Source organism: Protomyctophum bolini, assembly GCF_963924005.1.
Source record: "Protomyctophum bolini genome assembly, chromosome: 23".
NCBI lineage: Eukaryota > Metazoa > Chordata > Actinopteri > Myctophiformes > Myctophidae > Protomyctophum > Protomyctophum bolini.
This window is the reverse complement of record NC_137884.1, coordinates 15,375,483-15,396,906: the sequence shown is the minus strand read 5'-3', so window position 1 is coordinate 15,396,906 and position 21,424 is coordinate 15,375,483. Positions and strand designations below refer to the sequence as shown.

Below are 21,424 nucleotides of genomic sequence, written 5' to 3'. Positions count from 1 at the left end.
TGGCATTCAAATCATTCCGACTTGAGATGTACCGTCCGATACCATTTATTCCTTCCCAATACCGATTCCGGAAACTTTCGTTTCTGTCAATACTGAGTACCTATCCGATGGCAGCGTGTAAAAAAGATCTAAGACAGTGGTTCTCAAATGGGGACCAGGGACTCTCAGGGTTCCTTGAGGGGGTTCCAAATGAACCCTTGCACCGTTACTCAGAGTTATGGCGCCACTTGAAATTAAAAAGGTTTGAGAACCACTGCAATGAATAAATACAAATTCCATTATTGTTCACACTCATTCGAACTCTGATGCGGATCAAACAATCGCATTCTAGTTCGCCAAAATAAAAATGGGGGTTTCGCACTTTCGTTTCGCTTCCAAGCGCACCTGACTTCGATTCACTGCAGGTGTGAAGTGAATGCAATCCGCATAAAAAAAACGGAGCAAACAATGTGGTGGATGAATGAGGACTCAGTAAACACAGTTGGAGACGGCATATTTGACGTAGCGCAAAGATGTCCCGTTAGGTCCGTTACCGTGGATAGATGTGGTCAAATAAGGAGACCGAAGCCCTCATCGAAATATGGTGAGACGAGCTGCACATTAATCAATTGCTTAAGCCAGGAAGAGGGCTGTCATTGTGTGCGGGGATCCGAGTTGAGACTTTCTTCATCTTGTTTAAATATAAAAACTTCAAAATTAAACACCTTTGCTCAGCATGATCTATAAAACTGTATAGCTAAAATGGCACGTGCATAATAATGTTATATGATGATCGGATCATCATCAATGGGAGTACATATTGTAATTAACTTCAGATAGTTTTGCACTTTGTACGTCCTAACTATTACTCAAGAGTATTTTTTTTTAACACCATAGATTTCACTGTGTAGATTAACACATTGATAAAGTTCCCTGCTGCGCTTGACACAGCCAGTGTGAACTTGTGAATAAAATATGCAAGAATGATGCAACTTCTCCACCCAGAGTCTACCGAAGTAGAGGTGTGAATGCAACCTTAGACTGCTGCCATGTGGCCACAAGTGGCAAATAGCTTGCGCGGGCCGGAATTGGGGAGATTTACAACTCAAGTACTTCCGTTTTCCCCGCTCGCAGACCTCCATGGTATGAAAAGGCTAATGTTAGCTCACGCTATAGCTATCTTTCTCGATTATATTTCAACCGCAATGCGATGAAAAATCTGAAATCAGATCCGAACCCGGATGTCTGATCAGCACAATGAACAGCGACGTAGTTTGAGAAAAGAGCCAGAGAAGATCCTAATTAGAACAGTAGTCGAGCACGTTCCGTGCGTGTGGGTGTGAGCAAGGCGTTGCCTAGCAACCGACTCAGGGCTAAAGGATGGATTTTAGCGCTGTCGTTTCAGATCCAAATAAACTAAAGCGATATAAAACATATTTATACGTATATATATAGACAATGTGTTAATTACAATATTGACGTCGTCACCAATCCCGCGGTACCTGTTTGATCTTGTTGCGGGAGCTGGTGATCCTCTCCGTGATGCTCTGGTAGGTCTTGATGGCGGTGGTGAGCTCGGCGTAGTGCTGGACGATCTGTGTGTCCAGGTCCCTGTCACACTTCTCAAAGGCCTCCTCCAGGCGGCTCTTCTCCGTCTCCCGGTCCTGGACACCCGCATTGCTGGACAGCGTCCTGCAAGGGGAGGGAGGGAGGGAGGGAGGGAGGGAGCGCAACCACCAGGGCAGCGGTGGATAAAGGCACTCAATGTTTTACTCAAGTAAAAGTGTAAACACTGCAATATAGAACTACTCCATTAAAAGTGAAAGTCCGGAATTCAAAATGTACTTGAGTAAAAGTAGAAACGTATTGGCATTAAAACGTACTTAAAGTACTAAAAGTACTCATTGTGCAGAATGTCCCATTTCTAGTTTACAAATGTATAATAACCTCTAGAAAATAGCAGATCTAAAAGCTCACAATGCATCGCAAAGTAAGGTACAAAATTACAAATACCTCTACATTTTACTTAAGTACAGTACTTAAGTAAATAAACTTTCCACCACTAGTTATTACAGTTCAGTAGTAGGCCTGTCAGTTACATAATGGCCTAATCGCAATCATTTGAGAGAATCGCAATTATTTTTGCATACCGGTAATCGTCAATTGTTTCCATGTTGAAAAATGTCCACACATTTTCAAAAAAAAATCAAGAAAATTAAATGTGTCAGTCAGTATGTGATTACGAACTACGAAGCCTAAAAGGCAAAAAGAAATACAGACGTTCCAATAATGTTCAATGCTAAAAAACACAATTAAATTGTTAATAGCACTGTGAGGTGTTGTGTGCCTTTGCCTCTCTTACATAATAGTTGACCATTTGGCCAAATTGGTATTAAAAAGGTATTAAAAGCCATTAAAGGTCAGTCAGGGCTAATACATACAATAGCATAATCTTAACCATGATTAATGAAATGACAGTAACGGCCGGAGGATAGTAGGCACTATAGGGACATCTTGGCAGCTCCATGTAAAATTGGCGATTTTGTACAAAATGTTTAAAAAGAAAATGGAAAATGTTTTTAAGTAAAGTATACATGCTTAAACATTCGACAATATGTCTAATATTACTACAATTGCTACAAAACGTGCAGTACGTCATGTTGAGGCATAAACAAGTTGAAGGAAATAGTCTGATAATTATGTGCCGTGCATGTTCACGTCATTAAATCCAAATATGTTTTTCTTTACATTCTGGACAAAATAGCCAATGTTACATTGGTTCCCTCGCGCGTATGTCCTGTCTCCCTATCCTGTATCCAATGACAGCTGTTCTTAATTCATAACCGATATCTCACACAGGGTCTCCTTTCTTCCAAAAATATACCCGTTTCGTATCATTCATACTGTTAATATTATATAAACTGCACAAAACCCTGGACGACAAAGACAGTCAAAATAAAGCAGTTGTTTACTAATAAAAAAAAACGACAACAAACACAGGAAGGATGTTGTTTTTAGCATGCAAGCTAGAAGGCTATGCTGTATCATGATATCTGTGGAGTAGAGACGAGACGCGGGAAACAGCAGTGTTCTAGTGTATGAAGGATATTACCGTAATAGTGATATAATGACAGTTTTTACCTTATGACAGATATAAGCAGACCGGACGGGTCTTTGCTTTTGCTCACTGCACTCCTGTACCTGCCTGTGTCAGCTGCCATCTTTACAAGCTAGCTGTAGCTGACAAAACCTAAACAGGAAGAGGAGAGCGCGAGGCTAGAGCAAGGACTTGTGGGAGTTGTAGTCTTCACGGGGGGTGGAGGGGATTATGGTTTTTGATTGATTGATTGATTGATTGATTGATTGATTGATTGATTGATTGATTGATTGATTGATTGCTTTATTGATTGATTGATTTATTGATTAACAGTTTTCAGAATTACAGTACATTTCAAGTACAACTCAATCCAAAAACTGTTCACTGTTACACAATATTCATCTGTGGAACCGAGTCAAGGAGTCAAACTAAATTGAATTCCTCAATTACAATTCCAAGTGCTTAAGTTGTCAGTGTGGAGGGGTCCCCATGATGAAATATTAATATTTTGGTGGGTCAAGGCCTGAAAAGGTTGAGAACCGCTGGGATAATCCATGCCTCTGTTTTATCCCCTCTCCTCTCGTTAGTCTCCAGGCCGAAGGCATGGGGAGACTAGAGTATGTTTTGCGTTCCGTCTGTGTGTGTGTGTGTGTGTGTGTGAAAGGTCTGTTTAACCTGCAGGGTAACTGGACTAAGCTCAAGAACTTGTTTACAGCCAGGCCCTGTAGAACATTTCATGGTAGGGGTTCAATGCCTTGTCCAAGGGTACTTCAGTGGTGGTAATTTTAATGTGCTGGTCCGGGGAAACGAACTCGCGACCTTCCGATATCAAGACCACTCCGCAAACCGTTCGGCCACCGCTGCCCCAATGTGTGTGTGTGTGTGTGTGTGTGTGTGTGTGTGTGTGTGTGTGTGTGTGTGTGTGTGTGTGTGTGTGTGTGTGTGTGTGTGTGTGTGTGTGTGTGTGTGTGTGTGTGTGTGTGTGTGTGTGTGTGTGTGTGTGTGTGTGTGTGTGTGTGTGTGTGTGTGTGTGTGTGTGTGTGTGTGTGTGTGTGTGTGTGTGTGTGTGTGTGTGTGTGTGTTTGTGTGTGTGTGTGTGTGTGTGTGTGTGTGTGTGTGTGTGTGTGTGTGTGTGTGTGTGTGTGTGTGTGTGTGTGTGTGTGTGTGAGAGAGAGAGAGACGCAACTTGGCCTGTTGTAGCGCCACCATGAGACTGATTTGAAAACTGTCAAGTGGCATTTCTTCCTCAGCCTATAGTGGGAAAAGGCACGCACGGCTTGGGAAGCCGTAGATATGCACGGCTTGGGATACACTGCCATGTCTTCCTTCTCACAATGCATTTCTTTCATGTGGATTCCAAGAGATTCCTGTGAGTGCCTGTTCCTCTCCGACGCTGATGTGCATCACTTCAATGTCCACAACTTCAGTTATGATATTTAGCGTGGTGACTTCTCCTTGCACCAGCCATCCAAATACACTTTCCAGTGCAACTATGATGAAACTGTTCTACAGTGCTTTCATTGAGTCAGTTATCTAACTTATCTCCTTCTCCATAATTTGTTGGTATGGAAACCTGAACATAAAGGACAAAAAACACCTCAGTAGGATTGTGAGAACTGCATCAAAGATAGCCGGAGTACATTTCAGTAGCCTGGATCAAGTATTCCAAAGACAGGTGCTTAAGAAAGCCAAGTGCATTCGTATCATAGACGATTCGTATGGACAACTCTCCCAGAGAGGACGTATATAGGGCCATAGTCCTACTCTTCCTCCCAGCCAACACTCCCCACTGACAGGTAGTTACCCCCCCCCCCCCGCCCTTTTGATTTACATCAAAAGGGCATGTGAGCTCAAACCCACAATTCAACATTTGGGTTTTAAGATGTTGATATAAATTTTGCATTCATCCTTGGGACGTATAGGGCCTTAGTCCTACTCCTCCCAGCCAACACTCCCCACTGACAAGTAGTTACCCCCCGTGAGCTCAAACCATGAGTGTCTGTTTCAAAGTGTTTTTTGACTCATGGGGGGTCATATTTTACAGCACATAAGCCCATGCACCTACACACACACACACACACACACACACACACACACACACACACACACACACACACACACACACACACACACACACACACACACACACACACACACACACACACACACACACACACACACACACACACACACACGCACACACGCACATGCAGGCCGTATACTGTATGTATAGACCCCACAGTGATGATGATGATAGGCTCTATATTAATATAGTCTACAGTTACACATTTCTTGTAAGAGGCAGTGACATGAAAAGAACGAGAGATAATCTCAGCTACTGTTCACTGCATGCATATAACACTTCTCAGAATCTGATTCCCCGAGGCTGATAAAAAGGATGCTTGAACAGAAAGAAGAAGAGAGACAGTGTGTGTCAGCAACTTAATGGTCTCCCCCCATTTAGATACATATACTGTAGTGCTTCTGGATTTGGTGGAACCTCGCAGTATCTCTGACAATCTCTGCTGTACTAGAGAGAATATAGGAGAGGCCCATTGATTCTGGGGAGGAAGGAGTCGATTCCCAGCAGCTTCCGCCCTGATTGATGTGCCGGTGGACCGAGCAGATAACATTGTGGGCGATCTCTTTGTGTCCCCCATCCAAAAAGAAAAAAAGAAACAATCACCCTGTCATGCGGGAGACACTTTCTTTTCCTTTGAAGGTGCCTCAGCTTCCCAGGGCAGAGTCTAATTTAAAAGTTCTTATCGCCACCCGCTCTTCTGCAGCCAATATCCCATCGGTCCAGCTAATCTACTGGGCCTCGCTGCCTGGGCTCTCGAATAACCCTGGACGGTGGACCAAGGTTATTATTTTTGTGTTTGGGCAGACTGACAAGAGAGGGGGGGGATATACAGAATTAAGCTATAGCTGGAGTCTTAATGGAGCTAATCCTTGTGATCGATCAGTGCAAATTGATAATAGCCTGAAAGCCTATATGTATACATTGCATGTATACATCCCTTGATGGGTCCCCAGCTAAATGTGTTAATACAGTATCAAAAATGTTAAACCCATTTATCCACGTTTTATACGTTGGATATTAAAAAAAATCACTACACCATAATGTGAAGTGAGCTGTGGCTTTGGAGTCAATTAGAGTTGTTAACTTAAAGGACAATTCCATGCTAGAAGGCTTTCTTACCTTTATTTGTAGTTGTCATATCCCCACCAAAGAGGTCCAGGTGTTATTTTGTGCAAAAGTGCATTATTGGCTATTTCCCCTAATATAAGCCCTCATTGGGGGTTGGGTTGTTGTGCTAATTCGCTTATTTCCATCGAAATAAGTAGTAAAGTATGCCGCTTGGGATACTATTTACATTATGAAGAGAGGATATAGGGCCAGTGCATATATAGGGAGGAGTTTCACTCGGGTTATTCTGATTGCTATAGACAAATCCACAGAGGGTTGCCAGTGTGCTGCCATTACTGAGGTGTACCATTAAGCACAGCAGCACTGATTAGCCACACCTGGCCTATACGGATGGATTACACCTCAGTAATGGCCGCGCCCAGGGCACCCCTCTGTGGATTTGAGCACCATGAGCGTCACTGACAAGAAAACTTACGAACTACAGACTGGCAGCCAATAGCATCCTAGCCCAGAAAGATGGTGCCCAAATAAGCCAAAATCCTACCGAACGTGTCACTATGCTATGCTTTGCAAGTTTGCATTGCAGTTTTTAAACTGCCCACAGCCTTCCTATGAGACACAGACACAGTAGAAATAAATGGTGGTATTTTATCAAAAACATTAGTGAGGACCAATTATATGAAGATATGTTGAAAAGTGGTGAAGTGGTCCTTTAAGTTTTATACTTAAGTAAAAGTATAATTGTAGAAATAGTCTGTTACACTGTATTGGCATCAAAATGTATACATAAAGTACCTATCATTTCGCAGAAGGCCCCATGTTTTGAAATGTATAAAATTCTAGTGCTTTAGCACAATTAACGTTTTCAAATAAGTACTCCAGTAAAGTAAAAATACCTGAAATGTGTACATGACATTGACATATTTATTGATAATGCAACATACATGCTTGCTTATGCAACAACGTTAATTGCATGCCACACCATTATCAAAAGGATAGACGCAAAAAAAGCCAAAGGCTTATTTCCACTGCCGTCCTGTACAGCAGTGATTCTCAAACATTTTGCCTCCCCTTGTAAATAATGTTTTCGTCCACGGCACCCCTGGATTACATTGTTACTTTATAGCACCTTATGTTAAACCATTAAGACCTATAAGACCAGATTCTACAAATGTCTCCTAATTTCTATCAGTTCTTCAGAAAAATCAGTGGTTCTCAAGCTTTTCAAGTCAAGGACTCCCACAATAATATGTATTCGGCCACCGAACCCCATCTCAAAATGTTTTGTACCAGGGCCCCCAGAAGCAAAGATTTGAGTTAAAAACGTTCACTGTGAAAGAATATACATGTATATATACTAGAATTTCGCCGGCCTTCGGCCGGCGAATCCTAGTTACATTGCAGCACAATATGGGAAGAAGGAAATTGCGAGTTGACAGACTCCACTTCATGTTTCAGCTGTGTTTTTAAACTCAGTAGTGTGCCCTGCACATGTAGTAACGGATGGGTTATAAATTATTATAATAACAGAAAGTGTTTTTTATTTCTCATAAATACGCAAACATGGTGAAACAACTACAGTCACAGAGAGCAGTGGCAAGGTAGCTGCTGCCTGCTAACGATGCAAACAACAGCCTTGCCTGTCGTGTGTGTGTGTGTGTGTGGGGGGGGGGGATAGCACTAATTTTCGACATTTTACTGTGTCATAAATATTTACATCTGTAGCCTATATTGTGATTACATTTGACCGTACATTTGACTCTTGTGTTATATTCTTGTGAAATATTCAGTAAAGTATTGTGGTGAAATATTCACCCCAAGTTGATAAGATATGCAGAGAATATAATACCAAGAAGCCCCAGTTTGAAATGCATTAGGCCACAGACCCCCATTTGATACCATTTGCTCTCTGGGAAAATCAGGGTCCATTTGGTTCCATTTGTATGCTCTTGGAGTATGATGACTGTGCTAACAGTATTATCATCAAATATGTCTCAGTTTGAAGATTCAAAAAAACATATTTCATATGTGTGAGCTTGTAAAGTCGAACGTTCAACCTAGAGACAGTGTTGCCAAGTCTGATCATTATAAGCTACTTTGGACTTGTTTATCTATTGGTAGTCCTTGACATGGAAATGTTTGAGTTCCACTGCTCTGAAACAACATTAGACAACAAAGTGTGACAGTCAACACTATAATTGATTATTTTAAGACTAATTTCCGGACCATTTCTGATTTACCTACTTTGAACTGGCCTATTAACATTTTTATAGACCTGGTTGCTTGTTTCACTCTCACATCCACGATATGTGGCAACCCTGGTCCCTGGTTTGTTTTGCGTGTGGATGTTGTTTTGTGTTGCTTTAGCATCTTTAGCACAGTATCTATCACAGGGTGCAGCAGCTGCTGCTGTCATGAAAACGCAAGTTTCTGTCCCAGAAGCTCACGTTAGGTCTGCGCACACTGTACGTTGCTATGGCAAGCTGTCATCAAATGCTGCTAACGTTGTGGTCAGCACTGTTAGCATGTGTGCTATCAGGCAAAAGCTGAGATAGATATAAAACTACTGGCCAAAATGTCATACAAAACACAACCCCTCAAATCGGAATGTGATTGTGACCTACAGACCATCATGATTTGCTTGCTGGACCTATAAATAATTTATTTGCATTAAATTGCCACTCGCCTTAGCCTGCATGGCTATTCCTGTGTGTCTGTGTGTGTGTGTGTGTGTGTGTATGTGTGTGTGTGTGTGCGCGTGTGCGCAAGACAGACGTGCGTGTGTGTGCAGGCTGAGAGCTGCTGACTGTGATTGACGTGTGAGCTGGATAAATCAGTGAGAGTTGGAAAAAGCGCACGCAGAGCCAACTCGCAGGCAGTGCCTCAGGCCAGATGCCTGAGAATCGGCACAGGATTCTCTGGGTCACCAGTGTTGGTGTGACACACACGGCTTCCACATTTAGCTTCATACTGGGTGAAAGTGGCGTTCCAAAAATTATTTTTCCCCTCGGAATTCTTATTCACAATGAGATGGAGTTGAGGTGTTTGTGTTTGCTTGCTGGAGCTATAATTAATGTATTTGCATTAAATGTCCACTCGCGCATCGAAGTAAAAAGCAAGATGGCCGATTGTGAGAGTGAAAAGTAGCTGTGGGGGCGGGCCTGGAGGGCCTATGAGAACACGGAGAAGTGTTGCCAGGTTTGCGAATTGTAAGCGAGTTGTAGTGTGTGTAAATAGCGTGGTTGTGGCCTTGTTTCTGCCCGTTTCTGCCCCTGTTGGGGCAACAGAACATGTCGACCAGTTTTGTTAACCGCTTTTGGTCAGGTGACCAACTCCACAAATGTTAAATTAGATATGGAGCTCATCAAACCATGTACACTCAAGACACGCTCCATATATGGCCAGTACAGAATTAATTCCATATGTTGATCTGACCCACCATGCCAAAGTGTCTGCTCTCGCCCAGCAGTCTGCCTTCACCCAGGCGGATACGTGCAGGTCGCTTGTGTGTGTGTGTGTGTGTGTGTGTGTGTGTGTGTGTGTGTGTGTGTGTGAATGTGTGTGCGTGTGTGTGTGTGTGTGTGTGTGTGTGTGTGTGTGTGTGTGTGTGACTGTGTGTGTGTGTGTGTGTGTGTGTGCGTGTGTGCGTGCGTGTGCGTGTGTGTGTGTGTGTGTGTGTGTGTGTGTGTGTGTGTGTGTGTGTGTGTGTGTGTGTGTGTGTGTGTGTGTGTGAGAAGGGGGGTGGGGTTGGTGTTTGGGATTGTCATTGTGTTATGTTTTAGATCAATGGTCATTTCAGGCCATGACCCCTCAAAAGAATAATATTTTAAATAGTATTTGAACTATAATTAAGCACTTTGAAAGTGGTAGGAGTTGAGGCATTACATTTACTTTGAGTCGGTCAAACTACATCTCCGAATGCTATGGTTTGTTCCCGAATGCTATAAATGGTAAATGGTAAATGGTGCATTTATATAGCGCCTTTATCCAAGGCGCTTTACATAGATTGTGCATTACATTCACCCATTCATACACCGATGGCAGCGGAAACCATGCAAGGCACCAACTAGCACATCGGGAGCAATTAGGGGTTCAGTGTCTTGCTCAAGGACACTTCGACAGTAACTCTGGGGGAGCCCGGGTTCGAACTGGCAACCTTGCGGTTCCCATCCAGGCACTCTACCCCTGAGCCACCGCCGCCCCTATATAGACAGAAACATTTGAAAATGGTTTGTTGGTTACTTTTGACGTATAGCCAACTGATCTTGTTATTATTTCATTTTTCATTTTAGACGACGCATTTAAAAGGTACACAAACATGTGTATATGTTTACTGTTGATATGAGTGATAAAACAATGTTGCTAATAACCTGGGGACTCCCCAAAATAATTTGGGGATCCCCCTGGGCCTGGGAACGATTGGCCTAGGAAACGGAGCTGGCCAGGGTGCTGAACTCACACGTCTGAACTCAAAGCACTTTGCAATGTATATGAAAGGTGCAATATAAATAATAATTATATTATTATTATTATTATTATTATTATTATTATTATTATTATTATTATTATTATTATTATTATTATTGTATATAATTCAAAGAACCTCACGAATAAAATGCAACCAATGAAAATCCCCCATGCACAAAGCGTGGCCGAATGAGAGCTGGCTTCCTTCACATACGTCACATGCTAAGGAAGTAGCCGGTGCATACTGCAGAGGTGCATAGTGTATGTGTGTGTGTGTGTGTGTTTATATCTGTCAGTGCTGGGCCCCAGCCAGCGGCACCTTATTGCTACAGTGTGTCACCCGCCATCCCGCTCCTTGAAGCAGCAGCTTTATAGAGACATAACGCTGCCCTAGAATAATAATAAACGCACGTGGAGCAGCAGAACCGGGTTCCAGAAGAACTCCGATCCGATCTGCAGACCATGGGAGCGAACAACAGCACGCGCCGCGTCTCGTTCGAGTCTGACGAGAACGAGAACGTCACAGTGGTGAAGGGCATCAGGGTTAGTTAATATCAACACATCTGTTTGTTATTGTTAAATTAACGACGGTGATTATATATGGACTGTGTGTGCACGTTTCGATGTTTTCAGCCGCACGGGTTGTTTTGAGTGGGCAGACATGTCATGAATGTACTGTTTATGAATGTTATGTAAGGTGTGTGTGAGTCTGCATGGTAGCTGTTGACGTTTGGTTGAACAGTTGAACTTGAACCTGACATCCTGAACCTGACATAATCTTAAATCAGGGGTCTTCAACGTTTTTCAGGCCAAGGACCCCTTAGCTGAGACAGAGAGAGAATATGATATGAAGAGGGTAGCCCCGCCTCCACCACATAATATTGTATAACATTGTGTTGCAGTTGCAGATTTACTTTTTCATAGATTTCACAGATATCGGCATGGTCTTGTTTGACAGCACTATCATCTGTTTTTGTTTGTTTGTTTACACATTAGCTTCTCTATTAATATGTTGGATTCATGTTAATGTTTCAAACATTTAACCACTTAAAACCTCAATACTCCGTAAACTTAGCCCCTCTCGGAACCCCCTGGGTCAGCCCAATCCGAACCGAACCGGGCTGACCCGTAGGGTTCCTGGTCACGCTAAGATTTTTCAATGCGATTGTTGGGACGCGGATATACACAAACTCATAGTTTAGTCGATCGGCGCGGTATTACGACGCTTTTTATTGTGTTTGTTTACGGATGTGCGAACTATAAGTACCTTACATACCTCTGATAAAATCTCCTGTGTCGCGGAAGCCGTTAAGTATTTTTAATCCATGTTTGATTAAAAATGTCGCTTTGATTTCTTCTTGTTTATTTACCGTTTATTGTACCGCCTCCCGATGTGCGGTTGGCTTTGCGGGCTATGTCCCTGCCTTTGATCTGCTCCGTCATAGCTGTAGCACCACTAGCTAGCCAGATAGGCGGTACAATGAGGTGTCAATAAACAAGGTAGGAAGAAGCGACATTTTTAATCAATCATGGATTAAAAATACTTAACGGCTTCCGCGACACAGGAGATGTGTCGGTATGGTATGTAAGGTACTTATAGTTCGCACATTCGTAAGTCAATACATGAATAACCATGGTAAAAGCGCGCAGAAGTCCGTCTCATGGCGTGTTTACATTGTATTTGTTTGTGCGTAACTGGCGACAGCCCCACGTGAAGCAGGACCCAATGCAGTAAAGTCATAAAAGTGTCAGAAACTTTACTACATTCGGGTTCTGCTTGCGGGGCTACCGTAAACTTGATGTTTGGCTCAGCTCTGTACTTGGTCTTTTCCCTCTACACCAAACCTCTTAGCCGAGCAGAGAGCAGATCTGAGAGGCGTTTGTAAGCTTGTAGATCGGCTATTATAGGTTAATGTTACTCCCCGAATCAGGTATTCAAGGGTTCAAGTGGTAGATGTAAAATAATCCAGTCAGTACCTATGACTGCTCCCCCACCCCCCGTCGAAGACCCCTGCCTTAAAACATTCCTCCATCATCTATATATTCCAGAGGTGATCTAAATATTGTTTTGACTGAACAAGAACAAGTCAAGCTTCCAGGAGAAACTGACATGCTTATCTTTGTTGTTGTTGTGACATGCAATCAGTGTAGTTGCAATCTAACTTGTCTTCTGAAGGTAAACACAACCATTTAATATCCTATACACACCATGGGCGTCCGTGACCCCTAGGACGTCCTCAGAGTTACCCAGACATGAAAAGCCTAATGTTGTCATCTTACATAAATCATGGTGAAAAGATAATAACATAAGTTGACAAATTAATTTATGAAGAAGTATATTAATTTTTTTATTGGATGATGTACGATGACGAGAGCGCCCCTCACTTCACACGGATGTTATTTTTTTAATTTCAAGGACCATCGAAATTGGCAGTGCCCAGGATCGAACCTATGACCTTGTGGTCGAAGGGTGACTGAGCTAGCCCGGACACAGCCCTGTGCAGCCCTATTGCAAGTTTGCAGAACATTGCTTTACTTAATACTATGTTGTTCCACCCAGGGGTGGTGATGGACAGTCTCTGTAATTTATTACTGTATATGTCCATCCATCAGAGGCGATGCCCTGGACAAGATGTCTGACAACAGCAGCTTTTGCTTTTTGTTCATAAAGTATAACTTTCTGGCTGAAATGTGGAGGTGACGGAATCTCATATCTCGGCTCAGTCACTTTCAACGTGTAAAGTTGGATCTACTGGTATAAACAAACGCTAGTGGTGTTTGTTATTGCTTTGGCCCTATCTGAAAGACCAGCGAAAGGCTGTTTGCAAGTCAAGCGGAGCTGTGTCCTGTGTGTTTACCATTACCCCTAATATTTGTATTTGTACATATCTGTAAATTTATAATAAATACCCTGTTAGTTTAAATGTACGATTATAATACAAACGAATTAATTTACTGCGAGAGTGAGGTCTACCCAACACCAACTCGGGATTCCTGGATTAGATTAGATCGCTGCCCTCCACAACATCAGGTTCTTGAGCTCTGCAGTGTTGTTAGTTAAGCTGTCGCGCCGCAGTATGTCTACAACAAATTATTGGGTATTTGGGTACCTGCTTGTCTGTATGCATGGGATGTGTTTGTGCATCTTACAGGGGTTATGATTGATTTATTGATTGCTTTAAAAGTTAGCAAAAGGTACAGAGGTACTATACAATAAAGGATAACTTGCTTGTTTACATTGTGGTCCTGCATATTCAATTCATCAAGACATTTAAAGACATACAATAGTAATACTATTAGGAAATGGGTAGAAAGATGAGGAGTGACAAAGCAAAGGTCATCAGGATCGGGATTCAAACCCGCGGCAAGCTGTCAGTGTCAGGCTGGCATTGCAGCCTAGGGTGCCCGGACCACCACGACGGCAGCCTGGACTAAATGATTAAAACAAAATGTCTTAACATTAAATAAAAAAATGGGTAACACTTACTATGCGTCCCATGTCTATCATGTGTTCAAGTATAAATTCATTGGACTATGTTTATAACACTATCGTTACAGTCTGTTATAAGCACGCATAATTACTCATAATTATAGTTAACCGATAACAAGTATCTGAAAAGTTGCCGATAATGCTGGTATCAGTATTGGTCAGTATGTCAGTCTATTCTGTGGCCATGTAATTTATCACATGATGATGTGTCATTTACAGTCATCATTATTTTGAATGCTTCAGTTCATGTTGCACTACTGTTTAATACTCTTAACTGTACTATTTACATGGAGTTGTTTGCAGAAAGTTAACTTTCAGCAACTTAACTATTCATCATTCTATCACTGAATATTCTCTTTCTCTTCTTTTTGCAGCTTTCTGAGAATGTCATCAACCGCATGAGGGAGCCGTATCCTGCTCCCCTCCCCCTCCGCACGCCTCCATCACCTCCTCCCCCCGCGGTGCCCTCCACCCCACCACCTCCTCCCCCCGTGGTACCCACTGCCCCATCACCACCCCCCTCCATCGCCACCCTCAGTCCCTCTGCACTCCTGCAGCCCGTGGCTCCCTTTGACCCGGTCACCTCTTTGCCGCCTCCTCCCGTAGAGCCCCCTGTACTCCCAGCATCTCCTCCTCCACCAGCCCCACCTGCCACAGAGATAGTGCCTCTGCTTCCTCCTGCTCCACCCATGGAACAGGTACCAGTACCCACCATCACCACAGACATGGTAATCTCATCTCCTCTGCCCCCGACTACAACTATCGCTGCTGCTTTTGAGTCTGATGAGGCAGCGCCTCCTGCTGTTGAGCTGGTAACTTTGGCTGCCCCTGCTCCCGCTCCGGTTGAGGTGGAAACTGTAATTCTGCCTGCTCCACCTCTGCCATCTCCCGTAATCGAAGCAACCCCTGCACCTGAATCTGTTCCTGCCCCCGTAATCGAAGCGACCCCTGCATCTGAATCTGTTCCTGCCCCCGTAATCGAAGCGACCCCTGCATCTGAATCTGTCCCACCAACGGTAATTGAACATCTCCCTGTTGAATCTATTCCTCCTCCCATAATTGAACCTCCCCCTGTAACTGAATCTATTCCTCCTCCCATAATTGAACCTCCCCCTGTAACTGAATCTATTCCTCCTCCCATAATTGAACCCGTATCATCTCCACTTCCTGTCCTCGTAATTGAACCCGTTTCCGCCCTCCCTGCTGAGTCATTTGCCCAGCTTCTTTCTCCTCCTCCTCCCCCTCAGCCTCCAATGGAAGCTTTGCCTCCTCAGCCCGCTCCTGTTGCTGCTGCTGCTGCTGAGCAAGTCGCTGCGCCTCCCCTGGCTGAATGTGTTGCTCCTAGTGAACCAGCTGCACCTCCTCAGCCCACCGTGGAACCAGCAGCTCCTGTCACAGAGCTAGTGGATGTCCTGGAGCCTGCGGTGGCCCCCCCGGAGCCTGCGGTGGCTGCTCCAGAGCCTGAAGTTGCCCCTCCAGAGCCTGCAGTTGCTGCTCCAGAGCCTGCGGTGGCTGCTCCTGAGCCTGAGGTTGCTGCTCCAGAGCCTGAAGTTGCTCCTCCAGAGCCTGCAGTGGCTGCTCCAGAGCCTGCAGTGGCTGCTCCAGAGCCTGAGATTGCTGCTCCAGAGCCTGAGGTTGCTGCTCCAGAGCCTGAGATTGCTGCTCCAGAACCTGAGGTTGCCCCTCCAGAGACTGTGGTGGTGCCCTCGGAGCCTGCGGTGGTCCCTGAGCCTGTAACCGCTCCTCCACCTCCTCCGGCACCAGCTGGTGAGTTATGATTTTGATTCTGATGCTTGTTTTTGTTAGGGCTGTCCTCAACTAAATAAGTTTGAGGGGAGCTAGCCCCTCCTATACATATACACAGGTTTAATATTTGTCTTTAGTTTGTCTTGTAAACGCATTGACAATGAAGGGAAATTTACATTCACGTCATAATATTCTCTCTTTATTACTTGCGCAAGCAGAGCGCGCAAGTAATATTTTCGCCCGGTCCGTATGCACCGTCCCAGCCAACCTGCCACTTTTGATGCGTATGCAAATAAAACAGCAAATTGTGCCTGATTTGCTGGGACCAGATTACATTCATGATCATGACCATATGTCTTACGTCATCATTGAGAGCTATATACAGTACATATACAGTATATGTAATTTGTAAATTAAAATAGCAAATTGTGCCTGATTTGCTGGGACCAGATTACATGGTGTGTATGTATAACTAGCTCTCAATGATGACGTAAGAAATATGTGGATTAAAGGACCCAATGCCAGAGTGTAATTGGTCTTCGATTGTGACGTAATGACGATATGTTTTAGTGTTGGGAGGATTAAAGGTAATGTTCCTGTGTATACGTACATGTATGTAACCTGGTCCCAGCAAATCAGGCTGTACGTCTGTATCACTCAGGTTGTCGTGCGATTGAAGTAAACAGGAAATAAACAGAAGTGAAAAGTCTGCTGGCTTATGCAGGGTTAAAGTTCTCCATCCTGGGGACGGATTTCTGTCTTGAGGACTTCATATGCGCCATTTATGAGATCAGTGGGGATCGGCAAAAACTATATATAAGGGGGGTGGGGGGTGTACTGTATGTAGCCATGTGGCCACGGTGTGAATGACATGAAGTCATCAAAATGCAGCATTCTTGGTACTAGTCAAGTGATCTCTCCAGTCCATTCTTGGTACTAGTCAAGTGATTTCTCCAGTCCATTCTTGGTACTAGTCAAGTGATCTCTCCAGTCCATTCTTGGTACTAGTCAAGTGATTTCTCCAGTCCATTCTTGGTACTAGTCAAGTGATCTCTCCAGTCCATTCTTGGTACTAGTCAAGTGATCTCTCCAGTCTAAACTGCCAAGCATCCATCCCCACTCAAATGATGTTTACATCCATCAGCTGCTCAGAATGCACTACTCGCTGGCTGCTGAATGTAACCCATCACGGCGACACGGAAGTGTTGGCGTGCCGTTGTCGTGCGCACTGCTGCGCAGACAGTAAATAGCAGATCTGCAAGCTCACAGCGTGTCACGAATGCTACATGCTGTGAGCTTGTATATCTGCTATTTACTGCACGCAATAACACCAGTGCGCAACTAAGTCTGTTGTGCTCGATTCGATTTCCCCCTGCTATTCTGACTTAAAAGTAGCACGGATTTAATTAAAGTTATGGAAGTTTCTCCATATGGATCAAGGCAGCGTGCGTCCAAAAGATGAGATCACAGGAATAATTGAAAATGATTTATTCCTTAAATCAAAGGAAAGTTGATTACACCAAGCACACACCAGGTAGGATGGAATTATTGTTGACAGGGAAGGCAGCCGTAATTGACAATAAAAGTGCTTGTGTTCGGTTCTCTTGCATTAAATTAGTCAGCGGAACGCTTGCTAATTGCTATGTTTGTCAATCAGAGATTTGAGAGGATATATTTGTAACTCTCACAAAAGTTACCCATACAGGCGTGCCAATGCAAACACTTGCTGCTACCACACAGGAGTTGAATGCAATTCACGCCATGGTGGAAAACCTCCCCCGTTTTTAATGCAGTCGAGCAATACACATGGAGGTGTTGGTAGCTCTCTATGTGAATGGATTGTTTAGAATCCTAATATCTCAGATTATTTTTCCAGGCTGTGTTTTGGATCAAAACAAGCTTAATTTGCGTCTCATTTCTATTAACGATATGATCGCTGGTAACCGTTTACATGTTTTGTAATATCTGGTGAATATCGGGTGAATTAAATAACATTCAGGGGACATGTTAGATTTTACACTTCCTGCTTCTCCGTTTCCAAGTGAAACTCTCAGTGAGGAAGTGACTGACTTGTTTTCATCACCGGTGCATTTGGTATGCATACTCTTAGATCACCCAAATTCTAGAGGATCAAACGTACTGTATGCATAATTCATAGGATATGGAATACTGAATGAGGGCAAAGATAGAGCAAAGCAAAAGCAAAAAATATACTGTAAATGGATGTTTTTGACAAAATGTTGAACACAGATAATTCTTCTGTGGATTTAAGCCATAGTGTGGGACATGTAGCCAGGCAACACACTCTCACTCTGTGAGACGTGTTGTCTTAGGGGAGAATGCGTTGGGACATGAACTTTAATATGTGATTGCATCAAGCCTACCACTTCTTCATGGATGATTTTGTTGACTTGCCAATGTGTTCCTCGTACATTACTTAAGTTCAGTGGTTCCCAAACTGAGTAATGATTTTGTGGGGTCCCCAGATGATTCGGTTAATGTGCAACATTGTTTTTTCATTTAACAGTAAACAAACAAGAAACAACATACAACATACAGTATAAGTGTATACACTATACAGGGTATCTGCACATTTATGAAGTTATTATTTAATGGTTTTTAAGACTTTTTAACACCAAATTAGACAATATTTTGTAAGAAACATTGTGAAAATAGCCGTGGGAGACGTTGTGAGCTTGTAGAGTTGCTATTTCTGTGGCGTCAAACTAAAAGTAATGTCTACAATTCCAAGTGCTTGTCAGGGTATGGGGTCTCCAGTTCAAATAGGACTATTTTAGGGGTTCACGGCCTGAATGTCACCTTGTTTTAAATCCCTAATTATTTCCACACAGAGTTTTGCAAATGGGTCAGTATATATGGGACAACACTGAACTAACACTACTATTGAAATTCAACAGGATTTCTCATCAGTAGCTTGCTTAATTAGAGGCAAACATTAGGAAGGAAAGAATTGTCCAGAGTGCAGCCGTATAGATTACATTCTATCAATGTTTAGTCAGTGTGTGGGTGTTTCTTTGTAAGGCTACAGTACCTGAGGACTTTACTCTCAAACTTCTCGACTTGCAGATTTTTAATTAGTCTTCATTCCTTAAATAATGCACTTCAATTTAGCCTCGGCCATATTATGATACATTGCCATCACCCAACTGTTAATCAAATGATTAATTATTTTTTCGTCAGAACGTTAATGAATTGATGCTGCAATTAGTGGCTCTCCATTTTGGCTCCATCTTGGCACCGTGGCGGTGAACTTAAGGTGACATATATTCTTCGTCCTTCAGTTTGGAAGACTAGTTGGCTTCCTGAGACCTCACTAAAGAAACCCCCCCCCCCCCAAAAAAAACACAATATTACTTACTTATTGAGTTTTTTTCAGCCTACAGTATAATGATGATATGCCCAAATTAGGGTGACCAGGCTATGTAACTTATTTTTATCATTCAAATTTAATTTCGTCCAGTACAATCTGTACGGTAGAGTATACAATATTTTGCTCTTCTATACTTCTATGCTCTTATATGCTCTTCTATTGAGACATCTAGGTCCGGTGTCTAGGTGAGACACGTGACCTATATTTCTAGTTTGACATTAATATTGCATGCACAGGCTCTATAGTGTTAAAGATTTGAGCAGAAATCTGATGTGGAACAGGAAAGTTACATGGTGTTGCTTTTAAGAACCTGTTTTAAAACAAGGCGCCGATATTGATTATTAGAGAGTGTGAGGGTCCTCCTGCTAATGTCAAGTGAAGGGCATGTGAGTGGGTAGCGGTGTCTGGGGAGCTCGGGCGTGGGAGAAAGTTCTTTCTACAGGATGACATCACCAGAGGGGTGCGGGGGTAAGGCTCCCCCATCCTTGACGGCGCACAATTGGCAAAGTAATTAAAAAAGGCCAACTTCTGCCACGCCACACTAACTCCGGTGATTAAAACGACACCTCCGCAGTTTCACACAACAAACCACTGGGTCTCATTAACGTGTGTGTGTGTGTGTGTGTGTGTGTGTGTGTGTGCGCGCGCGCTTTTGCCACACGCACTTTTTCCTTAGATTGGTTCACATGTTCACATTTTTTTTGCAGGCTAGCTCAAGTTTATATCTCACTCAAGACAGCTCCAATGCCCAGTGTTGCCATGTCTGATTATTATAAGTGACTTCAGGCTTGTTTTTTGTAAAGTCACGTTAGTGGGACTTTTTCTGTTTCTAAAGGTGTAGTTCTCCTCATCTGAAAATATTTTGTGCTGGGGAGCCCCCATACAAGATTTGTGTTGTTAAAATGTTTTTAAAAGTTATTAAAAATATTTCACTCCCCCCCCCCCCCCCCCCCCCATATGTTTTAAATGGCAGATCTACAAGCTCACACATCATGACGTGTTGTGAGCTTGTAGATCTTCTATATTTTCAAATAGTTGATAAAAAAAAAACTTGGCCTATAGTTGCTTCTTTTGGGATTGTTTACATACGTAGACCTGGTTGCTTGTTTCTCTTGCAAAATCTAGCAACACCGCCCATGCCATTTATCAGCAGCAGGTCTCCTTTTGGCTAAAGGCTTACTCTGGTGTTGGGCTAAAAGTCTTTATAGGCTGCTAAATGTCACATAATATTACTGGTGACATCTTCTGGTTGTCCTCACCAGTTAATATATGTGACATTTATCAGCATTTATTCACATATTCCACACAAAGACATAACCCTGTTTTCCATTTGCACTGCATGGGCCATGTTCAGTGTGATGTATTATAAGGTTTTTCTGCCTGTCAAAAAAGCATTCCTCCATTGTCTGTGCTAATTGGTTTTTAGATTAAAAGATAAATATGACAGTATCGACACTTAATTTTTGTACCGGTTGGAGTGTGTGTCGAGCACAGCTTTTATGGCTTATTCTTTCATTTTACTTCCACTGGACAGTTATGGAGGCACACTTTGTCGAGGCTCTTGTGTGCTTTCAAGTAGAGCCCGACCGAGATTTATCCTCCTTTTGCCTCTATTATTTTTATATCTATGCTCAAACCGAGTGGAAGTGTGTAGGGCGAGTGGCGAGGAGCTAGTTTCAAAGGCTCTGATTGGGTCACTGTTTGTTTTATTTGACCTGGTTGGTGCCAGAGCTAGCATAGCTAATCTGCATCGTGGAAGGCGGAGAACAAACTGACGATTATGCCCGTTACATATCGTCTCTGCCGCGTGGAAACTTTTACTTTTCAATTCAAATTCATAACTGTAAGTAGCAGTAGCAGAAGTGTTATGTCAGCTCGTAGGCGGTCCGTACTCGCCAGTGTATGACATTCACAACCAACCACCATACCAGCCAACTCATAATTCACTGTCACACCTTCGTCCAAACCCGGAGAGCTGAGGTGCTCTTCAGATAGCTAGCCAGGCCCTCAGGAACAACCGGTGAACAGGTTCTGATACCGTCTGAGGATCCTTGAGCGAAAGCTGGTTCAGGGTCAGAGTGTTCCGAAACGACAGGAGCCCGT

At 43.2% G+C, this 21,424-nt stretch overlaps 2 protein-coding genes across 2 annotated transcripts in view; one reads left to right on the top strand and one right to left on the bottom strand.

Moving 5' to 3' along the window:
• The window catches only part of exoc4 (exocyst complex component 4), a 153,663-nt gene extending 150,434 nt beyond the window's left edge, over positions 1-3,229 (bottom strand). The window contains exons 1-2 of the mRNA XM_080757717.1: positions 3,121-3,229; positions 1,482-1,671 (exon numbers count right to left, since the gene is read on the bottom strand). Coding sequence (XP_080613843.1) covers positions 1,482-1,671; positions 3,121-3,200 — 270 coding nt within the window. The 5' untranslated portion in view covers positions 3,201-3,229. The remainder of the gene's footprint in view (positions 1-1,481; positions 1,672-3,120) is intronic.
• Positions 3,230-10,944: 7,715 nt separating this feature from the next.
• chchd3a (coiled-coil-helix-coiled-coil-helix domain containing 3a) overlaps positions 10,945-21,424 on the top strand; it is a 108,497-nt gene continuing 98,017 nt past the window's right edge. Inside the window, exons 1-3 of the mRNA XM_080757047.1 lie at positions 10,945-11,237; positions 14,559-15,200; positions 15,432-15,951. Of these exons, the coding sequence (XP_080613173.1) occupies positions 11,157-11,237; positions 14,559-15,200; positions 15,432-15,951 (1,243 nt within the window). The 5' untranslated portion in view covers positions 10,945-11,156. The remainder of the gene's footprint in view (positions 11,238-14,558; positions 15,201-15,431; positions 15,952-21,424) is intronic.